General features: G+C 40.7%; 1 protein-coding gene across 2 annotated transcripts in view; it reads right to left on the bottom strand.

Annotated features, from left to right (window-relative positions):
- Window positions 1-23445, bottom strand: part of POC1B (POC1 centriolar protein B) — a 102882-nt gene that overhangs the window by 70226 nt on the left and 9211 nt on the right. For both annotated transcript variants that reach the window (XM_065887547.1, XM_065887548.1), the window contains 2 exons: window positions 11608-11779; window positions 7157-7336 (listed from right to left, as the gene is read on the bottom strand). In XM_065887547.1, the coding sequence (XP_065743619.1) occupies window positions 7157-7336; window positions 11608-11779 (352 nt within the window). The remainder of the gene's footprint in view (window positions 1-7156; window positions 7337-11607; window positions 11780-23445) is intronic.

Below are 23445 nucleotides of genomic sequence, written 5' to 3'. Positions count from 1 at the left end.
AAATAATAATCTAAATTTTTTTAACCAGTTTTATTTGGAAAACTTGGTTATTTCCAGTTTCTCATCATTATAAATTAAACTGAAAGCAGTATCTTTAAATACAAAGCTTTTCCTTTAAATACAAAAGAGTATTTACTTAGGATAGATTTATAGTTGTGGACTCACTGCAACAAAGACTCCTGATATATTTTGCAAATTGATTTCTAAAAAGACTAGAGTAATTTATATTTTTAAAGCATGAATATATCTCCCAATAGATGATATATCTTAAAAATATGAAATATTTCTGTGAATCAAGATGTATGATCATAAACGATAGTCCAGAAAATATAGCTACTCATCTCTTCTTACACCAATGGGCACCATCTCTGTGCCACATGGAGTAGGTCTGGACTCCAGGGACAAACTCATAATAAGTACTAGGCCCAGAGAGACACAGAATTTTAATTACTCAAGTCCATGGCACATTTAAAATTCAAATACTTAAGGGAGAAATAATTGCTCTGTTGACCCTCTACATTCATTTAAATATGCTGTCCATGCATTGGAAGGAAAAGCAGTATCACTTAGACTATTTTTAATGTTTAGTTGTTTAATTTATCTACAATTTTTGTTAATGTGTGGTGTGCAATATAGATCCGACTTTAAATTTTTCCAAATAGAAACATAATTATCTTAACTACATCTAAAACAACTATTTTAATATATTAAATAACTATTTAATATTATCTCTTTTTTTTAACATCTTTATTGAAGTATAATTGCTTTACGTGTTGTGTTAGTCTCTGCTGTATAACAAAGTGAATCAGCTATACATACACCTATATCCCCATATCCCCTCCCTCTTGCGTCTCCCTCCCACCCTCCGTCTCCCACCCCTCTAGGTGGTCACAAAGCACCGAGATGATCTCCCTGTGCTATGCGGCTGCCTCCCATTAGCTACCTGTTATACATCTGGTAGTGTACATATGTCCATGCCACTCTCTTACTTCATCCCAGCTTCCCCTTCCCCCTCCCCGTGTCCTCAAGTCCATTCTCTACGTCTGCATCTTTACTTCTGTCCTGCCCCTAGGTTCTTGACAACCATTTTTCTTTAGATTCCATATATATGTGTTAGCATACAGTATTTGTTTTTCTCTTTCTGACTTACTTCACTCTGTATGACAGACTCTTGGTCCATCCACCTCACTACAAATAACTCAATTTCGTTTTTTTTTTATGGCTGAGTAATATTCCATTGTATATATGTGTCACATCTTCTTTATCCATTCATCTGTCGATGGACACTTAGGTTGCTTCCATGTCCTGGCTATTGTAAATAGAGCTTAATAACTCTTTAATATTATCTTAACATTTTAAATAACTATTCATCCATTTCCCCACTGATTGGAAATGCCATCTTTATCAGAAAACATATATGGATCTGCATCTGAGCTTTCTATAACCTATTTTCCTAACGTGGTACCATGATCACCACACTTTAATTTCTATAGCTTTATACTGTGTTCTGAGAGCTGGTTAAACAAATTTCTTCCAATTTTTTCTGGTCATTTTTTCACACATTTAACTCATCTGTACAAATTTTGAAACTGGCTTGGCAGTTTCCACTAAATTCCTTCGGCAAAACTTCACGTTCTGGATAGGAGCAGTAATGATTATCAGACTTACTTCCCTACCATAAACAATCATACAACTCAGCAAAATACATGAAGCAATTGTTTTTAGGCACTGGACAAGAGACGGCACAGGGCTATGAAACTTGACAGACAGAAAACAAATGAGATAAACACAAAATCCATCCCAGGTTTCTACCCAGGAGCATTTTCAGGCATGGCATAAGGACGCAGAGTCCAAGGAAACAGCTGCAGTCTCACTGAGCAGAGGAAATAGCAATTAGAATTCAGAACTGCTAAAGGGCTGGAATTTTGTGGGCAGGGTAGGTGAGAGGACCTGTGAAGAGCAGAAATCCCCCAAAATCTACCTAGGAGTCTCACTGAGTCTTGGTCAAATACAAACCTGATAATGCACAGGACAAGAAGGCTTGGCAGAGAACAATGGAGACTGTGAGCCAAAGAAAGATTCCTGAGGTTACACAGTACTGAGAGATGTTCAAGTTCTGAACCGATTTGGCTGAACACTCCAGGCATTCAGCTGAGGCCCTAGAAAGTCCACTAGCACTATAGCCCAAGAGTAAAGGCCACTCTGGATCCACCCTAAAAAGTCTAAATCCAACACAATCTGGCCAGGCCAGGAGAAAGTTAATTGTTTACCAAAACAAAACCCAACACTTTTCAGAAGATGATAGAGTAACTCATACTCTCAAACACTGAGCAATGTTTGTGCATACAACAAAAAACTTAAAAAATACAGAGAAGCAAAAAATTTTGATCAAGATATGACATAAATGTTAGAATTAACAGACAAGGACTTTAAAATTGTAATTATAAATATGTTCAAGGATTTAAAAGAAAAGATGGGCATAATGAGCAAACAAATGGAAAATCTCATCAGAGAAATGGATAAGCTTACAATAGATTGGACAGTGCAGGGAAAAAAATACCACTGAACTTGAAAACAGGCCAATAGAAACTATGCAAACTGAAGCACGAAGAGAAGTTTGAGAAAATGAACAAAGCCTCAATAAATGATGGGACAATATCAAGTGGTCAAATGTGAATTTGGAGTTCCAGAAAAAGATGAGAAAAAAATTAGGGCAGAGAAATAATGTATGAAGAAAAGAGAAAAACTTTCTAAATATGATGAAAAAAGATCAATCCACAGATCCATGCAGTTCAATGAACCACAAGAAAAATATACAAAACCATAACCAGGTTCATCATGGTCAAATCACTAAAAACAGAAGATTAAGCAAAAAAAATCTTAGAGCAGCAGAGGAAAAAAAGACACATTACATACAGGAGAATAACAATAAAAACGACTTGCTTTCACTTTAAAAAAAATGCAAACCAGAAGACAATGGAATGATATCTTTAAAGTGATGAAAGAAAAATTATCCACTGAAATAAAATTCTACATCTCAGCAAAAATATCCTTTAAAAAGGAAAAACAAAAAGCTGAGAGAATTCATCACCAGGAGTCCTGGGATACAAGAAACAGTAAATGAAGATTTTAGGGTGAAGAGAAATGATATTAGATGGAAACTTGGATCTACACAAAGGAAAAGAGTGCAGGAAAAGGTAAATATAAAAGCCTGTTTTGTTTCTTTAGAAGAAAATGGTTGCTTAATGTATTATGGGTATATATGATATGTAGAAGTAAAACTGTCAAGAGGTGGGTGAATGGAGATGTATTTTTTTAAGTTCTAACATTAGAACTTTTATAAGTTCTAACATTATATATAGAATAGCATAAAATTAATTCTAGGCTATGATATGCTAAGGTTACCACTAAACAAAAATATAAGACCAAAAGTAAAGCTAAAAAGACAATAGAGGGACTTCCCTGGTGGCATAGTGGATAAGACTCCATGCTCCCAATGCAGGGGGCCCAGGTTCGGTCCCTGATGAGGGAACTAGAGCCCACATGCATGCCACAACTAAGGAGCCCACGACCCGCAACTGAGGAGCCCGCCTGCCACAACTAAGACCCCAGGCAGCCAAATAAATAAATATTTTAAATAAATAAATTAAAAGACAATAGAGGAGATAAAATGGGATACTAAGAAATACTTGATTGATCCAAAAGAAAAGGAGTAAAAAGAAATAAACAAATGAGACAAATAGAAAACAAAGAGCAAGATGGTAGTGTTAAAATAAATCTAACCGTAGGACTAGTTACATAAATTTAAGTGGACTAAGCACTCCAATTAAAAGGCAGAGATTTTCAGACACAAGCAGTTAAAAATAAAGTTACCCTCTATAGTTAAGTACATAAAATGCATTCAAAGGTTAATAGTAGTTACCCATAGCAGCAACCCCAAACACTACGTGCAAATGTGTGAAATGACTTTGGAACACAACCTAAAGGTGACTCCAGTAGAATTCCAAGGAGAAAAGGCTGGAGTGTGAGGGTAGTTAATAGCTGACATTATTTACATTCATTAACTTGTTCAGTTTTCAGGATGACTCTCTGAGGAAGGCACCCCTTTGTATACATTTTATAAGGGAGCAGACTAAGGCCCAGAGGAGTTATGTCACGTTTGCAGGATCACATGCTAGTGAAACCAATCAGCTCTACTGCACCACCTAAAAGATACTATGTCAACAGAGAGGAGGTGCCCAGGAACCACCCGAGGCAAGAGCAAGAGCAATCATCCATCAGGCTGTCTCCAGCCTGGCCCAGGGACGAGAGTACCTGACCAGCAGGGAAGAGAGTACCTGACCAGCAGGGAAGAGAGTACCTGACCAGCAGGGACGAGAGTACCTGACCAGCAGGGAAGAGAGTACCTGACCAGCAGGGACGAGAGTACCTGACCAGCAGGGACGAGAGTACCTGACCAGCAGGGACGAGAGTACCTGACCAGCAGAACTGATTGTGCAGTCTCCTTGGCAGGTATGTATATGTGGAGGAGATAAGCCCATCTTACTACCCTAACCTGAAAAAACTATCCATCAAGATTTTTTTCAACAAACTTTCTTGCCTTAGTTCCAGGGCCCACTGAGCCCTTATTCTGACTTTGTTGACAGAGTTGAAGAAGGCCCTGACCGAGGCACGCAAATGCCCTAGCCCCTCTGAAGGTTAGCGCTGTCACTGTCAATAAATTGTAAATTTGGCTTCTGTTTCAGACTCTCCTATGTTTATTAAGCCTGACTTAGTTCCCCCCTGAGCCTTCTCACCTCGGGCCAAAACAGAACTTCTGATCCTTCAGACATTTAGAAGAAAGTCCTGGACTAGAAGGACCCCATCAAGGCGAAGCTCTCACAGGAAGCTGCACAAGCACTGAGAGGCCGGGCCTGAGTGGTCAGTTAGGCCCTCCCAACTCTCTTGGACTCCATCTGCATTAAGAGGAGTCAAGAAAAAAGATGGTAATAAATGTGTGAGAAAGAACTCATGTTATCAAGCACATCTATGGAAAGCCGGCCCAAAGAGGAAATCTTTATTCATTAAATTTAGCCAAATTTGTTACCAAAGAACATTCCTCCAGAGAGGCCTCTGCAGAATTCCACAGGAATCACTCACTCCAAACAGTAAGAAAACAACTGATTGAAAAATCAATCAACCAATCAATCCCTCAGATCCACAAGGTACCAGCAAAATAAAGGCATTCCATTAAGACCAGGTGTGCAGAGTATAAAAATTATCAATCTGATCAAAAATAAAACAAAACGAAAAAGTAGTGAAGCCACATAAATATTCCTCATGTATAACATGCATGTACAGTACTCCTGAATTTGGTATAAAAAAATCCACAGAAATGACTCTTCCCTGAAGAAGCCCACGAAAACTCCCACCAAAGCCACCTGCACATTAGCGGTCAACCTTTCATGGATTCATTCAACCCACATTTTTACACAACTCCTCTGAGCCTTCCTCACCCTATAACTAACACTCTGTATCTGACTCTAAATTCAACACTCTCCCCCAATACCTACCTTATTAGTTCTCCCACTTCAGTCAATGTCACCTTAATAGAGCTGCCTTCCCTGGCCACCATATGTAGAAGAGCACCTCCCATCCCCGTCACTGTCTGTCCTGTTACCTGCTACAGCACTTTTCTGCAGAGCACATATCACTAGTATATTTGGTTATTCTCTGTCTCCTTCTGATAGAAGGAGCTCCACGACAGTAGGAATTTTGTCTGTTTCACTTTCTGCGGTATTTACAGAATTTAGAATGGTCCCTGGCATGAGAATACACAATGAATAAAATACTTGTAATTCAAAGTCTAATGGGGAAGTGAGGCCTAAACTGGCAAACAGACCTCATTAACAGGGTAATGTGGTGGCATAAAAGAATCATAAGAGGCTCTGCCTGGGAGAGTCGGAAACACTTCTTAGCGGAAGAGATGCAAAGCAGGCTGGTGAAGGGAGGGTGGAATTGGGGGCATTCCAGGTATGGCAGGCAACATGTGAAGGGGCACAGAACACAACAGAGCATCGCACACTTGGGGAACCTTGTGTAGCTGCAATAAGGTGAATGGTGAAAAGGAAAGAAAGGTGAGCTTGTAACAGGAAGGCAGAGCAGATGTGGCAGGACAAGTGTGCCTGGACAGGAGTCACCGAGTGGCTTTAACCTGAGGAAGAGCACAATCAGATTTGCATTTCACAAAAGTCTCTTTGGAGGCCGTAGGGGAAGGAAGCCTGGAAGTTACACTCAGCTCCTCCCCAACATCCGATAGGTCAGCAACCTATTTAATGTGATAGTGATACACTAGTATTTATCGACACTACTGAAAAAAATGCACGTATGAGTGGAGCCCTGCAGCCCAAACCTGTGTTGTTCAAGGGTCAACTGTATGGATTATCTAAAATCCAACCGCTTCTCAAAATCTCCACGGCCACTACCCTGGACCAAATCGGGATGAGAACCACTGCAACAGCCTGCACCTCCGGGCTCTGCCCTGACTTCTGACAGTCTACTCGCCACACAGTGGTCAGAGGGGTCCCGTTAAACTGTAAGTCAGAGAGATGAACATGCTCCAATGGCGCATCTACTCAGCGTGCCCGTCAGGGCTGTTCCCCGGCTTCCCCGCACTCTTGGCCACCCCTGCCTTCTTGTCCTCACACAGCGACCCAGCTCCCGCCTGAGGGCCTTCACTCCTGCTTCCTCCACGCAGACTTTCCTTTCCCAAACATCTTCAGCCCTCACTCCCTGCCCTCCCTCTGCTCAAAGGCCACCCTCTCTGGGAGCAGTCGCTGAACACCCTGTTTAAACTGGCAGCCCCCCTTCCCATCTAGCTCTGTTTCTCCCCGTAGCACTTACCACCATCTGACCTACCATATCCAGTTTCCCATTTGTTTATTGTCTGTCTCCCCTCCCCAGAATATAAGCTTCATGAGAGCGGCAGTTTTCGACCGTTTTGTTTACTATTGTTCCTGGCACATAGCAAGCACACAATAAATATCTGCTGAATGAATGAACAAATGAATGAATGAATTTGCCCTCAATCTCCTTTTCTGGGAGTTGGGGGTGTAAAACATGGACTATAGCAGGAAAAAAAAAATGTGGAAACCTTACCGTGAAACTTTGCACTTACTTGGCACAGCGAACCCAGTGTGTGTGTCGGTACAAAGAATATAAGAAGCGCTGGCGATACATGTTCCATACTTTGATAGATTTGTCTTCAGAAGCTGTAGCAAGAAACTGGCCATCGGCTGAAAAGTCCACACTTCTAACTGGAGCTGTGTGAGCTTTAAATTCAGAGGATTTCCCTCTCCTGGAGACAAACAGTTTAATATTTATAACATTTGATTTAATTATCAGTATACAGACTTTGAAACATATAAAATAGTTTGTTGTAAAAACTGACAGAAGTGTGAAAAGGCTGTGTTGTACCGTACTCTTCATTGACAGTGTTCCAAGCTGGTTTTGTTAAAGTCACAGCTGACACTAAACAAGTGAGAGCCTAGTGGTCCCCACCCTGAAATGCATTTGCTGACTTTGCTTTAATTGGAAGCTACGGAATAATATTTTGAACAAATCTCTACCATGCATCTTAAGTTCCTGTTGCTCCTCTAGAGAGAGCAACATACAGTTTAAATAAACTGCCAGCTAGAAAACCTAAGATTCATTAAGTGAAGAGCTCTAAGGTAGGGTTTTCAAACTGGGCTCACGTGGAAATTGTATGGACTGGCAGTCTGGCTTGGGAAGGAGGAGACGTCCCCTGTGTCACTTGCCTCTATGCAGAATGTCCCTGGGTGATCTGACTTTCCTGCTTTCACCCACCAGCAATGCGAACTGAGATCCTGAGGTATACCTAAGGCCTTGCTCACCCCTGAGCCCAATCTTACATTCATAAGCAAAACAAAAGATAAATGGTAATAACATATTGATCCTTCAGTTCTCAACACCTTGAAATTTCAGATACTTTTTTTTTCCTTGGCTAGGGTGGGAAAAAGAGAATAGGAAAAAAAGGTGGAGAAAATAATGTGTGGCATTTAAGGAGAAGCAGCAGGAAAAATGCTGACATAATTAGGGGTAGGCTGGTAGACAGTGCTGGAGTTAAATGGTGACATTTGGGAAATGCTACTTTGTGTCAGCGTTTCCAAGTTCCCAAGGTACTTTCACTTTATACTACATTTAGACTTAGCAATTTTTCCATTCAGAAAGTCATATTTATACAGGTAATGCCTTATGGGAAAAATCACCACAAGTGTTTGAAGAAGATCAGGCAGCAGAATTTGCAGAAGCCTGGAAGTTACACTCAGCTCCTCCCCAACATCCGATAGGTCAGCAACCTATTTAATGTGATAGTGAGACTGCTATCACCTCCTAAATATCTTTTGAATCCCTCCTCTTCTTTCCATCCCAGCTATGCTTGCTTTAAGGTAGATATACATACCCTCAATATCCTTCACCTAGATTACTGCAAAAGCCTCTTAACTGGTCTCCCTGCTCTAATCTTTCATCTCCCTCCAGTCACCTACATACTGTGCTTACAGCCTTGCTAAATGTATAATTCTAAGCGTGTAAATCGCAGTGTAAACGTGTCATGGGCTGCTCTCCAAGAAAAAGTAAAACGCCCAAGCTCTTTGGCGAGACATCCTGCCACTGCACTGACCTTTGTACTCTTACAACAGTCTCACTGCTTCAAACACACCTCTGGCTTTGTACTTACAGCTTTCTTAGCCTGACTACTTTCCCCTACCAGCAAAGCCCCCTTGACCAACCCAGACAGGCTTAATTGTTCCCTTTTTATTATAGCTATTTTGCTTATTACATTATACAGCAATTTTTCTTTTAAAATAGTCCTGTTTCTCTCCTATTAGGCAGTGATTTTTTGAGGACAGGAAAGTTGACTTATTCATCTCTAAAAGACCAGCATCTAGCACAATGTCAGGCACGGAAAAAGAACTCAGTACGTTTTGCTGAATTCTGCTGGGAAGAGTCAATACTTAATGGTTCTTAGATCCATCCTGGCTTTCCCTTCCAGTGGCCTGTAGAAGGCAGAGGTGACTTTGTCATAAATCTCCATCACCTGATATATGACATACCAAGAATAATTAAAATCAATATTTTAAAAAAAAATAGGAGGGAGCATTCAGGGACTACTAGGTCAGTGAGGTTTCAAGGGAAAGTTCTTTGAGTAGAAGTCAGGAGTACAGCACGGCCTGATTTTAAGTATAAAGCCTAGAGAAAACAAAGAAAAGACTTGGCATCTGCTATGGCCAGGAAGTCAAGAGACAGCTGGTATCATCAAAGTCTGCCCTGATCTTTCTTCTGCACTCCATACTGCAGGAGGCTTTCCTGCTTGCATTCTTTCTAAAAGCCGCTCCTCTCGGCTACAGGCTGGCCCAACGGCCAGATCCAGGTCCGGTCTCAACAGGAAGCATCTAGGAAACCGAGATAAGAGTGCCTAGTGTTTGTTGTGCTGGTGCTTAACTGGTTTCTAGTTCCTTACATTGCCTTCACCCGGACTTTCCACCTCCCACACGTTCACCTGCCCTTTCCGCCCAAATTCTCTTGACTGCCGACTGTGATGAACGCCAGGCCAGACCTGCCTCCGAACTCGTTCCTACTATGCTTTCTTAGCCTTCCCGTCACCAGCTCTGGTGTTTGCTCATCTGGCTGCCCACAATTCCCCTCATCCCTGTGCACACACGCCACTCCTCCCCATGGGAGGTGGAATCCATCAATTTCTCCTCCCTTTGAATCTCGGCTGGTGCTGTGACTTACTTTGACCAAGAGAATGTGGCAGAAGGGATACATACTGTGCAAGTTTCAGGACCAGCCTTTAAAAAGTCTAGCAGCTCTGGCCTTTACCATCCTAGAATCCAGCTGCCATGCTGTAAGGAAGTCCTTGTAGTGCTGGAGGACCACGGTGCCCCAGCCAATAGCCGGCACTAAGGCCACAGGTGTATGAGGGAGGCATTGGACCTGCCAGCCCAGCTGCCAGCTTAATGAAGCTGCGTGAGTAAGAGCCAACATCAGTGGGGCAGAGGAGTCATCCAGGCAACCCAGAAAATTGTGAGAAATGATAGTTATTGTATTAAGCTACTAAGTTTTGAGGACTGTTATGCAGCAATAGGTAACTGGTTAGTCAGTTTCCTTCTCCTTGCCGTGACCCACTATTGCCCTGGCCCCACCATGATGTGATTTAGGAAGAGGAACTAGACGTGTCTACACAGCCTAACTGTTGTACCTAGATCAGCCAGTACAAGTCAATGATTCAGTGTGCTTTTACCTCATCTACCCTTGTGCAGTTTACCGAGATTTCCCTCAATTAGCGATGGGGGACGGACGCTGTGCTGAGGATAACAAACCACTAGTCCTAAATTCCTGAAGCGAAGGATTTAAAAAAATGCTTTCACTTTTGGACCCCAAATCAGCCTCTTGTCCTTACGATTCCCTCTACATTCCCATCTGCAGTATCATAATATGTCACCTCTCCTCAGTAGTGTCTGCTGCCTCGGGATAATGTTCAGATTTCTCAGCATGGAGATCCTTTGGGTAGTGGCAGGAAAAAAGTGCCCACTGGCAGGGAAATGCCCCTGGAACTTTCATTCATTTGCGAGTGCCTGAGCCTGTTCGGGCACATACCACAGATCAAATCCTGCCACAACAGAGTGAAGGAAAACACTCGTTTCTTATTATCCTAAGTATTTATGGAGGAAATGATATGATGTGTGAGATTTGTTCTAATAATACGTATTCCAGAAAAGAAAAAAAAAAGGTGTGTGGCAACGGGGGAACAGATGAAACAAGACTGACAGAACACTGATTACTGCTGGATATGGGGGATGGTTATGTGGGGAGGGAGTTGTCACATCACCCATTCTATTTTCATGTATGCTTGAAATTCTTTATAATTAAGAGTTTAAAAACTTTTAAAATAATCAAGGCTCGATAATTGCTTAAAATAGATGGGCTATCAGCTAGGATTTAAAAAACCTCTTATAGAGAGGTTTGCTATGACAGGATAGGACTGTGCACAAATGCAATGAGGTTTATACATTTGCCAGAAATTCTCTTTAACAAGAAAATTCTGGAGCCCAAATGAATGATATGCATCAAAGAATAGCTAGCCCTGGGGTTTTTAATAGAGATTCAAAGTCCCCTCAAGGATCCGCGATGGGTGGTAGTAGGTTAATAAACTGTAAAATCTTGATTAGATAGGCTGATGTATATCTCTCTAGGGAGACGATCTAAAGCTTACATCAGATTTATAAAGGGATTGATAACCATCACCCTTCCTAACCACTGCCCCCCACCCGCCCCAAGAAAACCTTAGGACATATTAAGCATATTTCCATGGTTAGAAACAGTTTTCAAACAGAAGACACAATTATGAGTTAAAGATGAGGAAAAAACGGTAATGAAATAGTCTGACTTTAGGACAAGGGCAGTACACCTTGTTTGTGACTCAGACTAAAGATGTGCAGGTAACTGGGGGTGTGGGCATTCCAAGAAGCGCACAGGGAACAGCCTGCCTCCAGTACTCTTTCACATTTCTAAATCCAGAGCATAACAGGTGTTTGTTTCTCTTACTTATCAGGAATCCAGAGTCTAACGGTCCTGTCTCGTGAAGCAGATGCCAGTAAGTTTCCAAGTGGAGAAAACTGCACGCTGGTTACAACGTCCTTGTGACCCACATATCTGAAAGCTCTAGCTTGCGGCTTGAAACTCCACAGCATGAGAAACGTATCCCAAGAACCGGTAGCTATTAAGAAATAGAAGAACAAAACCACTGTGTATTAAAACACAAACGTAGGCATGTCTCATTACAATGGGCAGCATATCTAAGAACAAGACGTCCAGGTAACAGAGGGGCCTGGAGGTTGTGAGACAGACCAAGTAATGGCAAAAACATTTGTAAAAGAAACCCAAAGCCACATCACTAATATGCAAGCTTCGCTGTGTCCCATGTAGCCACAGAGCAGGATTATTGGTCCCTGTATTTGGTTAGAACTCAATGACTATTTACTAGAAGAAGGCAGCACGATACAACAGAGACACAGGAGTAGGAGTCAGTTCTGTCTCTCTCAGGTTGACTGAGAAAGTAACTTAATCTTCGTGTCATAAGGACTGAATGCTTTTCCTGAGACGGCTGGATGAGAATGATTTTTTAAAACTGTTTATGCAGAGACAACTTCACAGTTACAGAACAGTCATAAAAATAGTATAAAGAACATTAATATACCTTTTACCAGATCCACCTGTTGTTACTATTTTGCCCCATTTGGTTTATAATTTGCTCCTGTGCGCACTCTTTTCCTGTACACAAGCACTGTATGTGTGGGCACACATACAAACACACAATTTTTTCTTCCTAAGCGATTCTGGGGTAAGTAAATTCATCATCATGGCACCTTTATTCCTAAATACTTAAGTGTATTTTTCTAAGAATAAAGATATTCTTTTACATACCAATAGCACTGTAATCAACTTCAGAAAATTTACCCGTGACAGTACTTTAACCTACTGCTTTCCAGTTTTGTTACCTGACCAGTAATGTCTTTTATAGCTAGATAAGGTAATCTTAAAACACACTTTTTGCTCTGTTATCACATTCTACAATTAATAAAAGAGTCATGTGTTTCAGACATTAACTTAAGGCTTTAAGAAAAGGAAAACAAATGAAATCAACAGTGGAAATAAATGCCTTAAACAAGGAATGAAGAAGTAAACAAATGAAAGATAGATCTAACTCTTGCCCTAAAACCAAATTTTATATATTCATGTAGCCCCAAAATAGCCCCAGTGAGAGGAACCAGGTCAATGAGAATCACTAAGTCTAGATTGTAGAATGTTTAGAAAAAAAAAACTTTATAAACTTGAAATACAATTAGTATTACTGTTAGAAGAGAAATATAAAGTCACTGAAAACCTTCTAAGTTCCTTAGCCATAGATAAAATTCATTTGGACTTGGCCTATGCAATGTTTCCATGTAAAATAGTTAAAGTGGGTTTATAAGCTGTATACTACCCCCTTTTCTGAAAAGTACAAAAAGTTGACATTCCATTACAGCTCATCAAATTATTAAATAAATCAGGGTTTGAATTATCTGGGGCTAATGTGGACAAAATAGGGAAAACAATGAATTATCATGTACATTATATTGGGGACTCTGAGTTCTAAGGTATTATGCTACAAACAAGAGCTACAAAAGGGAGTAAGACACAACCTCGCGCCCTCAGGGAATCACAACAGAGCAGGAGATGCTTCATTAGATTATAATATCATACATGTTCAGAGGACTTTTACATATTATTTTTTTTTCTTCCAGGTTTGAGATATACATCATGAAATGATTACCACTATAGGTTTAGTGAACATTCATCATTTCATATTTCTCATTAAAGAAAAAGAAAAAAAAATTTGTTTTCCTTGTGATGAGAACTCTTAGGATTTACTCTCTTAACTTTCACATATAACAGACAGCAGTGTGAATTATATTAATCATGTTGTACATTACATCCCTAGTACTTATAAGTGGAAGCTTAAACCTTTTGACCATATTCTTAATGTTATATGGGGTAGTTAGTGGTCCTTTCCAAGGAAGGGACATGCGAGCAGAGACTTGAGTGAAACGAGGAGTGATCCAGGCTAAGACGTGAAGAAAGAGCACTCTGGGCAGGAGGGCTCCACATGCGAGGGCCTGAGACAGCCATGCACTTGTCAACCTGAGGAACAGCAAGGAGACCAGCATGTCCACAGGGGAGGGGAGAAAAAGAGAACAAGGGATGGAAGCCCAGAGAGAAGCTGATGCCAGCAAGGAGCCATGGTGAGACGTGTGTATTTAGTTCTCAGCCACTGAAGGATTATAAGCAGCAGGACCTTGTGATCTGATTTAAGAAAACTGCCGCTCTGACAGTGAGAAAAGGATGATCTTTGCAAAAATGATGTTGGGTCCACTGGGTATTCACAAGGAAAAAAAATGTACCTTGACTTCTACACTTTATACTGTACACAAAAGTAATTCCGCGTGGATTGCGGATCTAAATGTGATCGGTAAAACAATAAGCTTTTAGGAGAGAACTTAGGGGAATATCTTCATGGCCATTGGGGTAGGCAACGATTGCTTAGATAATACCTGAAAATGACTAAATTACTAAAAGAAAAGAATGATAATTTGTACTACACTAAAATTAAGAAATTTTGCTCATTGAAAGATACCGCCAAGCAAGTGAAAACGCAAACCACAGAGACGAAAAAGATATTTACAATACATTTATCCAACATATAATAAAGAATATATAAAGAATCCTACAAATCAATAAGGAAAGGCAGTAAAATACGACAGGCAAATACATAGGCAAAGGGCTTAAATAGGCACTTCATAAAGGAGGCTATGCAAATGGCCGATAAACATATGAAAAGGTGCTCAAATCCATTACTCACTAGGAAAGTGCAAATTAAAACCACAATAAGATATCACTACACTCTCATTAGAATGGCTACAATAAAAGAGATAAATAGTACCAAATCTTGGTGAGTATGCGTAACAAGTGGAGCTCTCAAATAATGCTGGCCGTTTTAAGCACCCTTGGAAAATTGTTTTGAAATCTGTTGAAGCTGAATGTACACTTACCATCTGACTCAGAATTTGACGCCTAGGTATATACCTACAGAAATTCTTATGCATGTTTAGCAGAAGACATGTACAATAATGTTGTGGAAGTACTATTCAAAGAAGACCAAAACTAGAAACCCAACTGTCCATCAAAAGTAAAACGGATACAAAAGCTGTGGTATATTCATACCGTGCACCTAATATGTAATGAAATTTCATTTATACGAAGTTCAAGAAGCAGCAAAACTAATCTATGGAGTTAGAAGTCAGCATAGAGAGCATGTGGGTGGTAGGGAAGGAGGACAGTGGCTAGAAGGGAGCACAAGAGGGCTTCTTACTCTGGATGTTGGCAAAATGGGCATGTCACGGTTGTGGAAATTCTGCAAGCTGTCCAATTGTGGTACATATCTTACACTTTAATAAAATGTTTAGACGAAACGAACAAAAAATCTCACTCTGGCTGTTGTGTGGAGTACGCACAGCGGGAAGAAGGAAATCACTCAGGAGGCTACTGTAATAATCCCGCCAGAAGGTGGTGGTTTGGACTAGGCTGAAGGCTGTGGAAATGGTAGAAGCAGTCAAAACCAAGATACAAAGACGGGAGTCCACAAGGCTTGCAAACACATTAGATGTGAAGGGGAAAGAAAGAAAAGAAACAAAGGTGCCCAGCTTTTGGCGTGCACACCCAGGTAAATCTTAGAGAGATTTAATGAAATTAAGGCATTTAAAGTATTAAGTGAAATAATACTCAGAAGACATGCCTGGCACATAGAAAATGCTCAAATGTAGCTATTATCACTGTCGTTTTAATTTGTGTTACTGTCAGCAGCAACAGTGTAGATAATACATTAAAGACTGGAAACTGGATGGGATCACTCAGGCCGTGAGTCTAGATAAAGAAGACGGTGCAGATACTTAACCTGGAGAGAAGGGAGAGACAGGAAGGAGCCATAAATGGAGGGGGAGGGGGCAAGGAGACTGTGGTGTCCAGGAATTCAGGATGTGTTCCAAGAGGCTGACGGGCTGTGTGAAGTGCTTTGAAGAGACCTGGTTAAGATCAGGCCTGAACACACCAGCTACATAATCTGGGGGTTCCAGTGTAAATGTGGAGGCCCTTGTAGGAAATCATTAAGAATTTCAAGACCATGATAGCAGAGCATTAAACCAAGTATGAGACCTGCGCAACGATACAGGTCATTTGCCCAAGAAGCCAGCCCTAGGCCTGAGGATCAAACGTTGGCTTGGCAACAAGATTTGTTTCAGTGAAGTGGTGGGATCAAAGCTGGAATGGTGTGGGTTGAGGAGAAAATGGGAGGGAGGCAGTGGAGAGAGTTAATATACACAATTGATCCATGAACTCATTGAAGGTTTACAGGGTCACTAATGTTCAATATGACAAGGACCAGAAAAAATGTTATTATAGGATCATGGTGAAGCAACAATTGATTGGGGGTGGCATGGGCTGGGTGGGGGGGAGGGGCAGAGGGCAGAGCCAGAGGAATAGGAACATGACACTTAACTGAGAAGGTGCCACAGGACTTGAGCCTTTACATATTTTGTCAGAAAAGGAAAAGGACATCTTAAGCAGACTAGATGCTCAAAAATCATAAATTTAGAGTTGATGGCTACATTAAAGCAACACTTGGCTATTACCAGCCTGAGACCCGCTAAAGAGAAGTGATGAGAGGGCAGGATGAACGCATGGTTTAAAGGACAGCAAAACCTTACAGCAAGGTGGCATTTCCAAGCCCTAATAATTATGAAACACTAGAAGCAGGGATGTCCCAATTACAACTGTGTGGCTCAGGGTACACTCTACATTTTCTTCCAAATTTCAAGGAAACAGAAAAAAAGACTAACAATCTACAAAAAGCCCATGAATGCATTCTTATTGGAAACTATGAAAACCAACACTGAACTTCCCTCCTTACTTCCTTAACCCTGCGCCACCAAACCCTAATACCACAATAATAAAAGGTACTTGATTATTGGTGTCAATGCTGTACAGTGTCAACCTGGAATTTGCTTTCATACATTTCTAGTGAACCACACCCTCTATAAACATTACCACATCATTTAAAATGTCAAAGCTTGTACCTAACCATCATCTGACTCATCTATTTTAAGATAAACTATCAAAGGGAGGAAGTTAAAAATTTAACTAGTAAATCTACCCATTTAAAAACAAAAGTATTTATATTTTATAACAATAATCTATTGTTTCAAGAAATCCTCATTAGGACAAAAGAAAGAACAAAGTCCACAGTCACCTAGGCCAGTGTCAGGTCTCTGGAGGTGACAACAAAGAGCATACTAATGGTTTGCTCTCCATAATGTCCAAAAGGCCAACAGTTATTGCGTCACCTTAAGTAGCAATAACTTTCTTTCCTCAACCCGAGCTCTCTCATTGATTTAACCAAAATCAACTACAGTTAACTGGAGGTTTGCTTTGCGAGGAATACCTTTTTCTGGAAAGAGGTGGTACTGCCTCCCAATTATTGCATTTGTTGTTAAATTATCTTTTCTAACGGTAACAAATGTATATGACGCAGAATTCTAGTATTAACAAGAGTATTTACCAAATTTCCTTCCAGCCCTTGGCCACCTGGTTTCCCTTCCTAGAGGCATAGTTAACATATTTGTTTAAGCACATAGAAGAGAGGATACTCATTTTCTTGAGTATCCTCCCCTGTGTTTAAGCAAATATGTGTGTCAAATCACTTTTTTTTTCTGGATTTTTTTCTTCCATTTTTATTGCAATATAATTGACATACAGCACTGTATAAGTTTAAAGTGTACAGCATAATGATCTGACTTACACACATCAAATGTCACGATGACCACAGTAAGTTTAGTGAACATCCACCATCTCATAGAGATCCAGTAATGAAATAGGGAAAAAAATATTTTTCCTCATGATGAGAACTCTTAAGAGTTTACTCTCTTAACAGCTTTTATATACAATGCACAGCAGTGTCAATTATAATTATACACCCCTAGTACTTATTTACCTTACATCTGGAGGCTTGTACCTTCTGACGACCTCCATCCAAATCCCCCTTCCCCCACCACTGCCTCTGGTAATCACAAATCTGATCTCTTTTTTAATGAGTTTGTTTTCTTCCTGTTGTTTCCTTGCCATTAGATTCAGGATATACACTTTTGACAAGAACACCACAAAAATTTTGTTGTGCCCTTATCAGTGCATCATATCAGGGTATGCTTGATATCTGTCCTAGTACTGGTGAGATTAACTTTGACCACTTGGCTTAGGCAGTTTTTGCCTTGTAAAGTTAGTATTTTTCCACTTTGTAATTAATTAGTATTTTGTCGGGAGATACTGTAAACTATATAAATATCCTCTTCCTCAATAAACTGTCACCCACTAATTTTATTTTTTTAAATTAATTAATTTATTTATTTTTGGCTGCGTAGGGTCTTTGTTGCTGTGAGAGGGCTTTCTCTAGTCGTGGAGACCAGGAGCTACTCTTCGTTGCAGTACGCGGGCTTCTCATTGCGGTGGCTTCTCCTGTGTGTTGCGGAGCATGGGCTCTAGGCACGTGGGCTTCAGCAGTTGTGGCGCACGGGCTTAGCTGCTCTGCGGCATGTGGGATCTTCCCGGACCAGGGCTTGAACCCGTGTCTCCTGCATTGGTGGGCGGATTTTCAACCACTGTGCCACCAGGGAAGTCCATCACCCACTAATTTTAGCATCCTTCAATGATTTTCCAACCCATTATTCTTTCTATGGTTTACTAATTAATGTTTAATTAATGAACTAATGTTTAATTTGTTAACTTTAAGGAAGAATCTTCCCTTTTTCTCCGCTTATCTACTTATTCAGATACTTGTTCATATCAGTGTGAACGCAGATTATTTTACTCAGTGGGTTATAATTCAAAGCTATCATTATTTATTTTGACTCATATTTTTCCAGATTTGGCTAGTAAGAGCCCCTTAAAGCTGGCCTCTGTGTCCTTCTGATATGTGTCCATCATTTTGAATACTTCCTTACTTCTAGAATTACAAGATGTTCCAAGATGTACTTTCCCTGCTCCAGCCCTGGAATAGGTCTTTTCTCCCTAAGAAGCTCTGATTCCTCTTAATAGAGAGTGGTATTTAGAAACCAAGATCTGGAAACTGTTTGCTCATTGCTACTGCTGTGACAGCTAACAGAACTAAGAAATAAGGTATAAATAGAAATCTCAGCAGGCAGAACTAAGAAAGTAGATATAAATAGAAAGCTGTATCTATCAATATGTAGAAATGAAGATAAAGATATTAAAAACCATGAGTTCATATTGATAACTCTAATTCAATCTAACAGCACCAAATACATTCCAGCCCTCCCTCTTCTTACACTTATAACTCTCTTCCCCCACAGTAAAAAATCTGGCTCACGTTACACTCAATATATTTTTGTTCAAGTCTAGAGCACGCCAACGGTTTCAGAATCACTAACCCACACCCCTGCAGAAAGCGGTGCTATTAACTAGAGTTCAGGGTGCAGTTTTACTCCTTTTGATCTTGCCAGGCTTGGTTTTATTCTTTGTTAGAGCAAATCTACTTCAGTTTTAAATTTAGTTTTCGGGCATGCCCTTTATTTCAGATGTGGTCCTGATGCCTAAGGCCTGGCCTCCCTGGTGTCTTGCCTGAGGTGCTGGGCAAGATCTCCCCTTTGCCTGAGCTAGAGCTGGAGCGCTCTAGCCCGGCATGGTCACTGGGCTCACCACTCCTCTCTCAGCCCAGCAGGAAGGGGTCTCCGCTAGACCTCACAGTCTCTCAACTTGCACCTCAGCCAAAACTGCAGCAGGCCCCACAGACATCTGAGGCCACGTACCCCACTCAGCAGCAGCTTCTCAGGAACCCTGCCACACGCATTCAGCCCGGACACAACCAGAAGAACTAAGACCTCTGCTCCGCTTTGCTCTACCTCTGCTGTGCAGCAGGAAGAGTGCCCCCCGGGGAGAAAGCCAAGTAGGGAGGAGCTCACCTTCCTTGCAAGAAGGTGTTTCCTTCTTGCAAGGATCACCGGTTTACATTCCCTGTTTGCTCAACGCCCGAAAACAGTTGCCTCATATATTCCGTCTCGTTTTACAGTTGTTTTCAGCTGGAGGGCAAGTTTGCTTACCAGTTACTATCGTGTCTGGAGGCAGAAGTTGGCCTTAGTCTTTTTAATAGCTGCATAGTATTCTATGGTGTAGCTATACCTTAATTTATTTAACCAGTCTACCCTGTTTAGGTTGTTTACAAATGATGCTGCAATGTACATGTGTCACTTCTGACATATGCAAAATAACACTGTGATAAATGCCCAAAAGAATTATTGATGGGTCAAAGAGTACATATTTTAGAATTTACTAAAAAGGTCCATGTTCATAATATAATATCTTTCACAACTTTATAAATTTGGATTATATTCCTCTTAGGTCTTTTCATTCCATAATCAAGAGAGTCCTAATAACTCAATCACCTCCATACAGAAATTCTTGAATTTTTCAATTATTGCAGAAGTCCCTCAATATATTTCCTACCCTCATTATGTTCTGCTTTAAAACCCACTACCAGAATGAAACTCAGCTCTCTAGTTTGAGGGCACCATGATTTTGTACTTTCTGTTGCATTTCCAGGTTCATGCTGGTCTTTGGTTCACAACAGAAACACTGGACCACCTTCTTCAGGAAAATATAAACAAGGAAATCTTCTAAGGAAATCGAAGAGAAGGAGTTCACTATAAGTATTTTTAAGAAAAGAAAAATAAAATGTAATCCCCAGGCATACACACCCATAAACCCAGACAGAAGGGAGACGGTTGCACAATAAAAAGATAATATTCTAACCGTAACTAGATAAACTTTAATACCCTATCTAATACTTTCAGAACAGTTTGTACAATCCAAGCACTATGTAATAGTATAATTAAGTGATGGCACTGACTTAAAATTCCTGTCTGAATGAGGGAATAATTTTCTTGCTAGCTGACACTAAGTAGTTAGCTTGCTGGTGTAAGCAGTCTCAAAGGAGCTGTGACTGCTTTAAGAATAATCTCTAGTGATGACAACGTGGAGAAATTTAACGTATTCAAATTCTGTATCTCGATGAGAGGTGACAATCTTAACACAAACCCTTCTCACTTGTCACTGTGGGCCGAGTACTTTTAAGAACTTGGTAAACATCCTTTTACATAATCCTTACAACGAGGTAGGTGACTATCATTATCCCTTTTTTACAGATGAGGAAATGAGGCTTGGTGAGGTGAAGTAACTTGCCCAGAGTCACGCAGGTGGAAAGGAGTAGAGCTCCGTGTTTAACCGGGTCTATCAGACTCCACAGCCGGGGCATTTAACCAAGAACCCAGTGCTTGGAGAAGCTCTGGGGATTTACTGATTATCCCCATTGGAATTACTTGGGGACCTTGTGAAAAACGTGTATTTCTAGTAAGTTACATTCTCTGAAATGAGACCCAGGAATCTGAACTTTTGATCACTTTCTCAGTCCATTCTGATATATGTGGACATCTGAGAAATACTGCACTCTGCTACTGCCTCTCAGTGTGTACCCGAGCTTACTTTAGTGCTTGGGAGCAATTTTTAAAACTATAACAGTAGGAGGAACTTAAGTAAATCTGCTACACAGGTTGCCATCAAGAACCAGAATAGAAAAAGAATTTCTGGCAAACTTTAACTATAGTTTCACTGTGAGGAAAATAACTTAAAAATTCACAATTTCATTCTGCCTCTATTCAGAAAGAAAAAGGAGATATAAACTTGTCCTATACTGTCATTTACTCTACAAACATCCCACAGATTAAATAGGGAATGAATCAATGACAGGGTAACCTTGAACACAAAAAGAGGAAAAGGTGACACCATCAATGTTAAAATATATCGTTTTAAATGGAAACTTCTAAAGCGCAGCTCAGATCGTGCACGTCACACGAAAATGCTCTTAAACTCTTCTAACATTTGTATAAACTTAAGTGTGCCCCTCTGGGAAACTGCCCTAATGGAAAAGTGTGGCTCCAGAGGCCGACTGGAAGTCAGGCTCAGCCAAGCTCTGCTGCTTACTAGCTATACTGCCTCAGCAAAGTTGCTCAACTTCCAGTTTCTGTCTGCATAAAGAGGGATGGTATTTCACAGGTGGTCATTTTTTCCCATCGTCTCCTCTCTGATCATCTTCCAACTCATCCTGTGAAACCCAAGAGCCCACCACTTTCCAAGAGGCTACTGAGTATAAATCCACCATGCTTCATGCTGTTTCCTCCAGTCATGACCAGAATTTAAGCCTTCAGCCTCTCTGGTCATCAATTACCCTGCACTCTCTCCCATAATGCTCCAGATAGCCCCTTAGCTGACCCTGGTACCCATGCCTGCTCTCCTTCCCCAAAGCTACCACGGGCCAGAGAAACACCCACTACATGATCCCTCTTGTGTACACATCCTCCTCTCTGAAAGTCCCTCCTCCTACTAACCTACTTACACTTTGACTGTGCTTGGGTACATCAAGTTCCCTGCAACCCTTTCAAGCAACAATCATTTTCTCTTTCACACTTCACCTACCTCAGGTCACCGTCTTTCTCTCCATTCTAACTCCTGGTATTATTAGTTCATTCAACAGATATCTCACCCCTACCACATGTAAGGCATGGTGGGCGGGGTGGGGAGAGTCCTAAGTAACAATACAGGCAAAAATCTCTGAATAGGGAGCTTAATTTTTTTTTTTTAATTTAAGTTTGTGTGAAGCTTTATTTCATTTAAGTAACTTCTTTGGGTTTCAGTAGATGCATTGTTTTAATGAACATTTCAATAAATGCAAAATCAAATATGCTGGCAGGTCACAAACTTATCTGAAAATTGCAGGAGAGCTCTTGACTCGGGCAGCATTTTCAAGTGCTAAAATCTATATTGCATCTCAGACACAGGATCTTAATGGAAGAAAATATCTTTCTCCAAAGCCAACAGTACACCTATCACCGTTCTCCCAGCAAAATCTGCTTTAGCCATGATAACACCCAAAGCAAACACCAATGATTATCTTGCCAGCACTTTTCCATGTGCCTCTTTGTGCTGAGCTACTTTATTTGTAAAACAGGGAGCCCTGGTATAGGCTTAAATTTAAGCAGAGAAGAGGGAAACAAGTCAATTAGCAGGCAAGCATATCACTTTAAATTGTGCTAAGAGACATGAACGATAAAGCAGGATGTCACATGAGAATTTTTCATGGGCATAGAATACTTTATTCAGATGGAGTAATCAGCGGCATTTTAAGTGGAGGCGTGAAGCACAGGAAGGAGCCAGCTAACCAGAGTGAGGTGGTGAAGAATATTTCAGACTAAAGGGACAACCAGGCCTCTCCAAAGACCTTTTCTTCCATGCTTCCTCAGCAGCCCATTCCATGGTCAAACCCTGGATTTTGTCGCCAGCAGAACCAACACTTCCCTGATTGCTAAATGAAACCCACTACCCTTTGACAACATGCTTTTCTTATAGCTTCTTTTCTGGATGAGCTTCTAACTCATCCAGAACTCCAATCCATTGACCTATGTTCTCCACTGAGGCTCTCTTTCACTATCTTCATTTCACTATCTGATTTATAATCCTCACTTCTCTCCTTATCCAAATTATAAACCCCTTCTTATACATATATTCAATCCTTTGACTTTTCCTCCTTCCTTTAAATTCCCCTGGCAAAATCCCAGTCGCTCTGCCTTTTCTGAGACTATATCTGTGCCAGTGAGAATTGCTAGACACACTCCCAGGAAGACTGGAAATACTATAAATTCATGATCGCTGATTGCACATGGATCTTCCACA

Source organism: Phocoena phocoena, chromosome 11, assembly GCF_963924675.1.
Source record: "Phocoena phocoena chromosome 11, mPhoPho1.1, whole genome shotgun sequence".
NCBI classification, from domain to species: domain Eukaryota; kingdom Metazoa; phylum Chordata; class Mammalia; order Artiodactyla; family Phocoenidae; genus Phocoena; species Phocoena phocoena.
The sequence above is the reverse complement of the archived record's forward strand: the minus strand, read 5'-3'. Positions and strand labels throughout refer to the sequence as shown.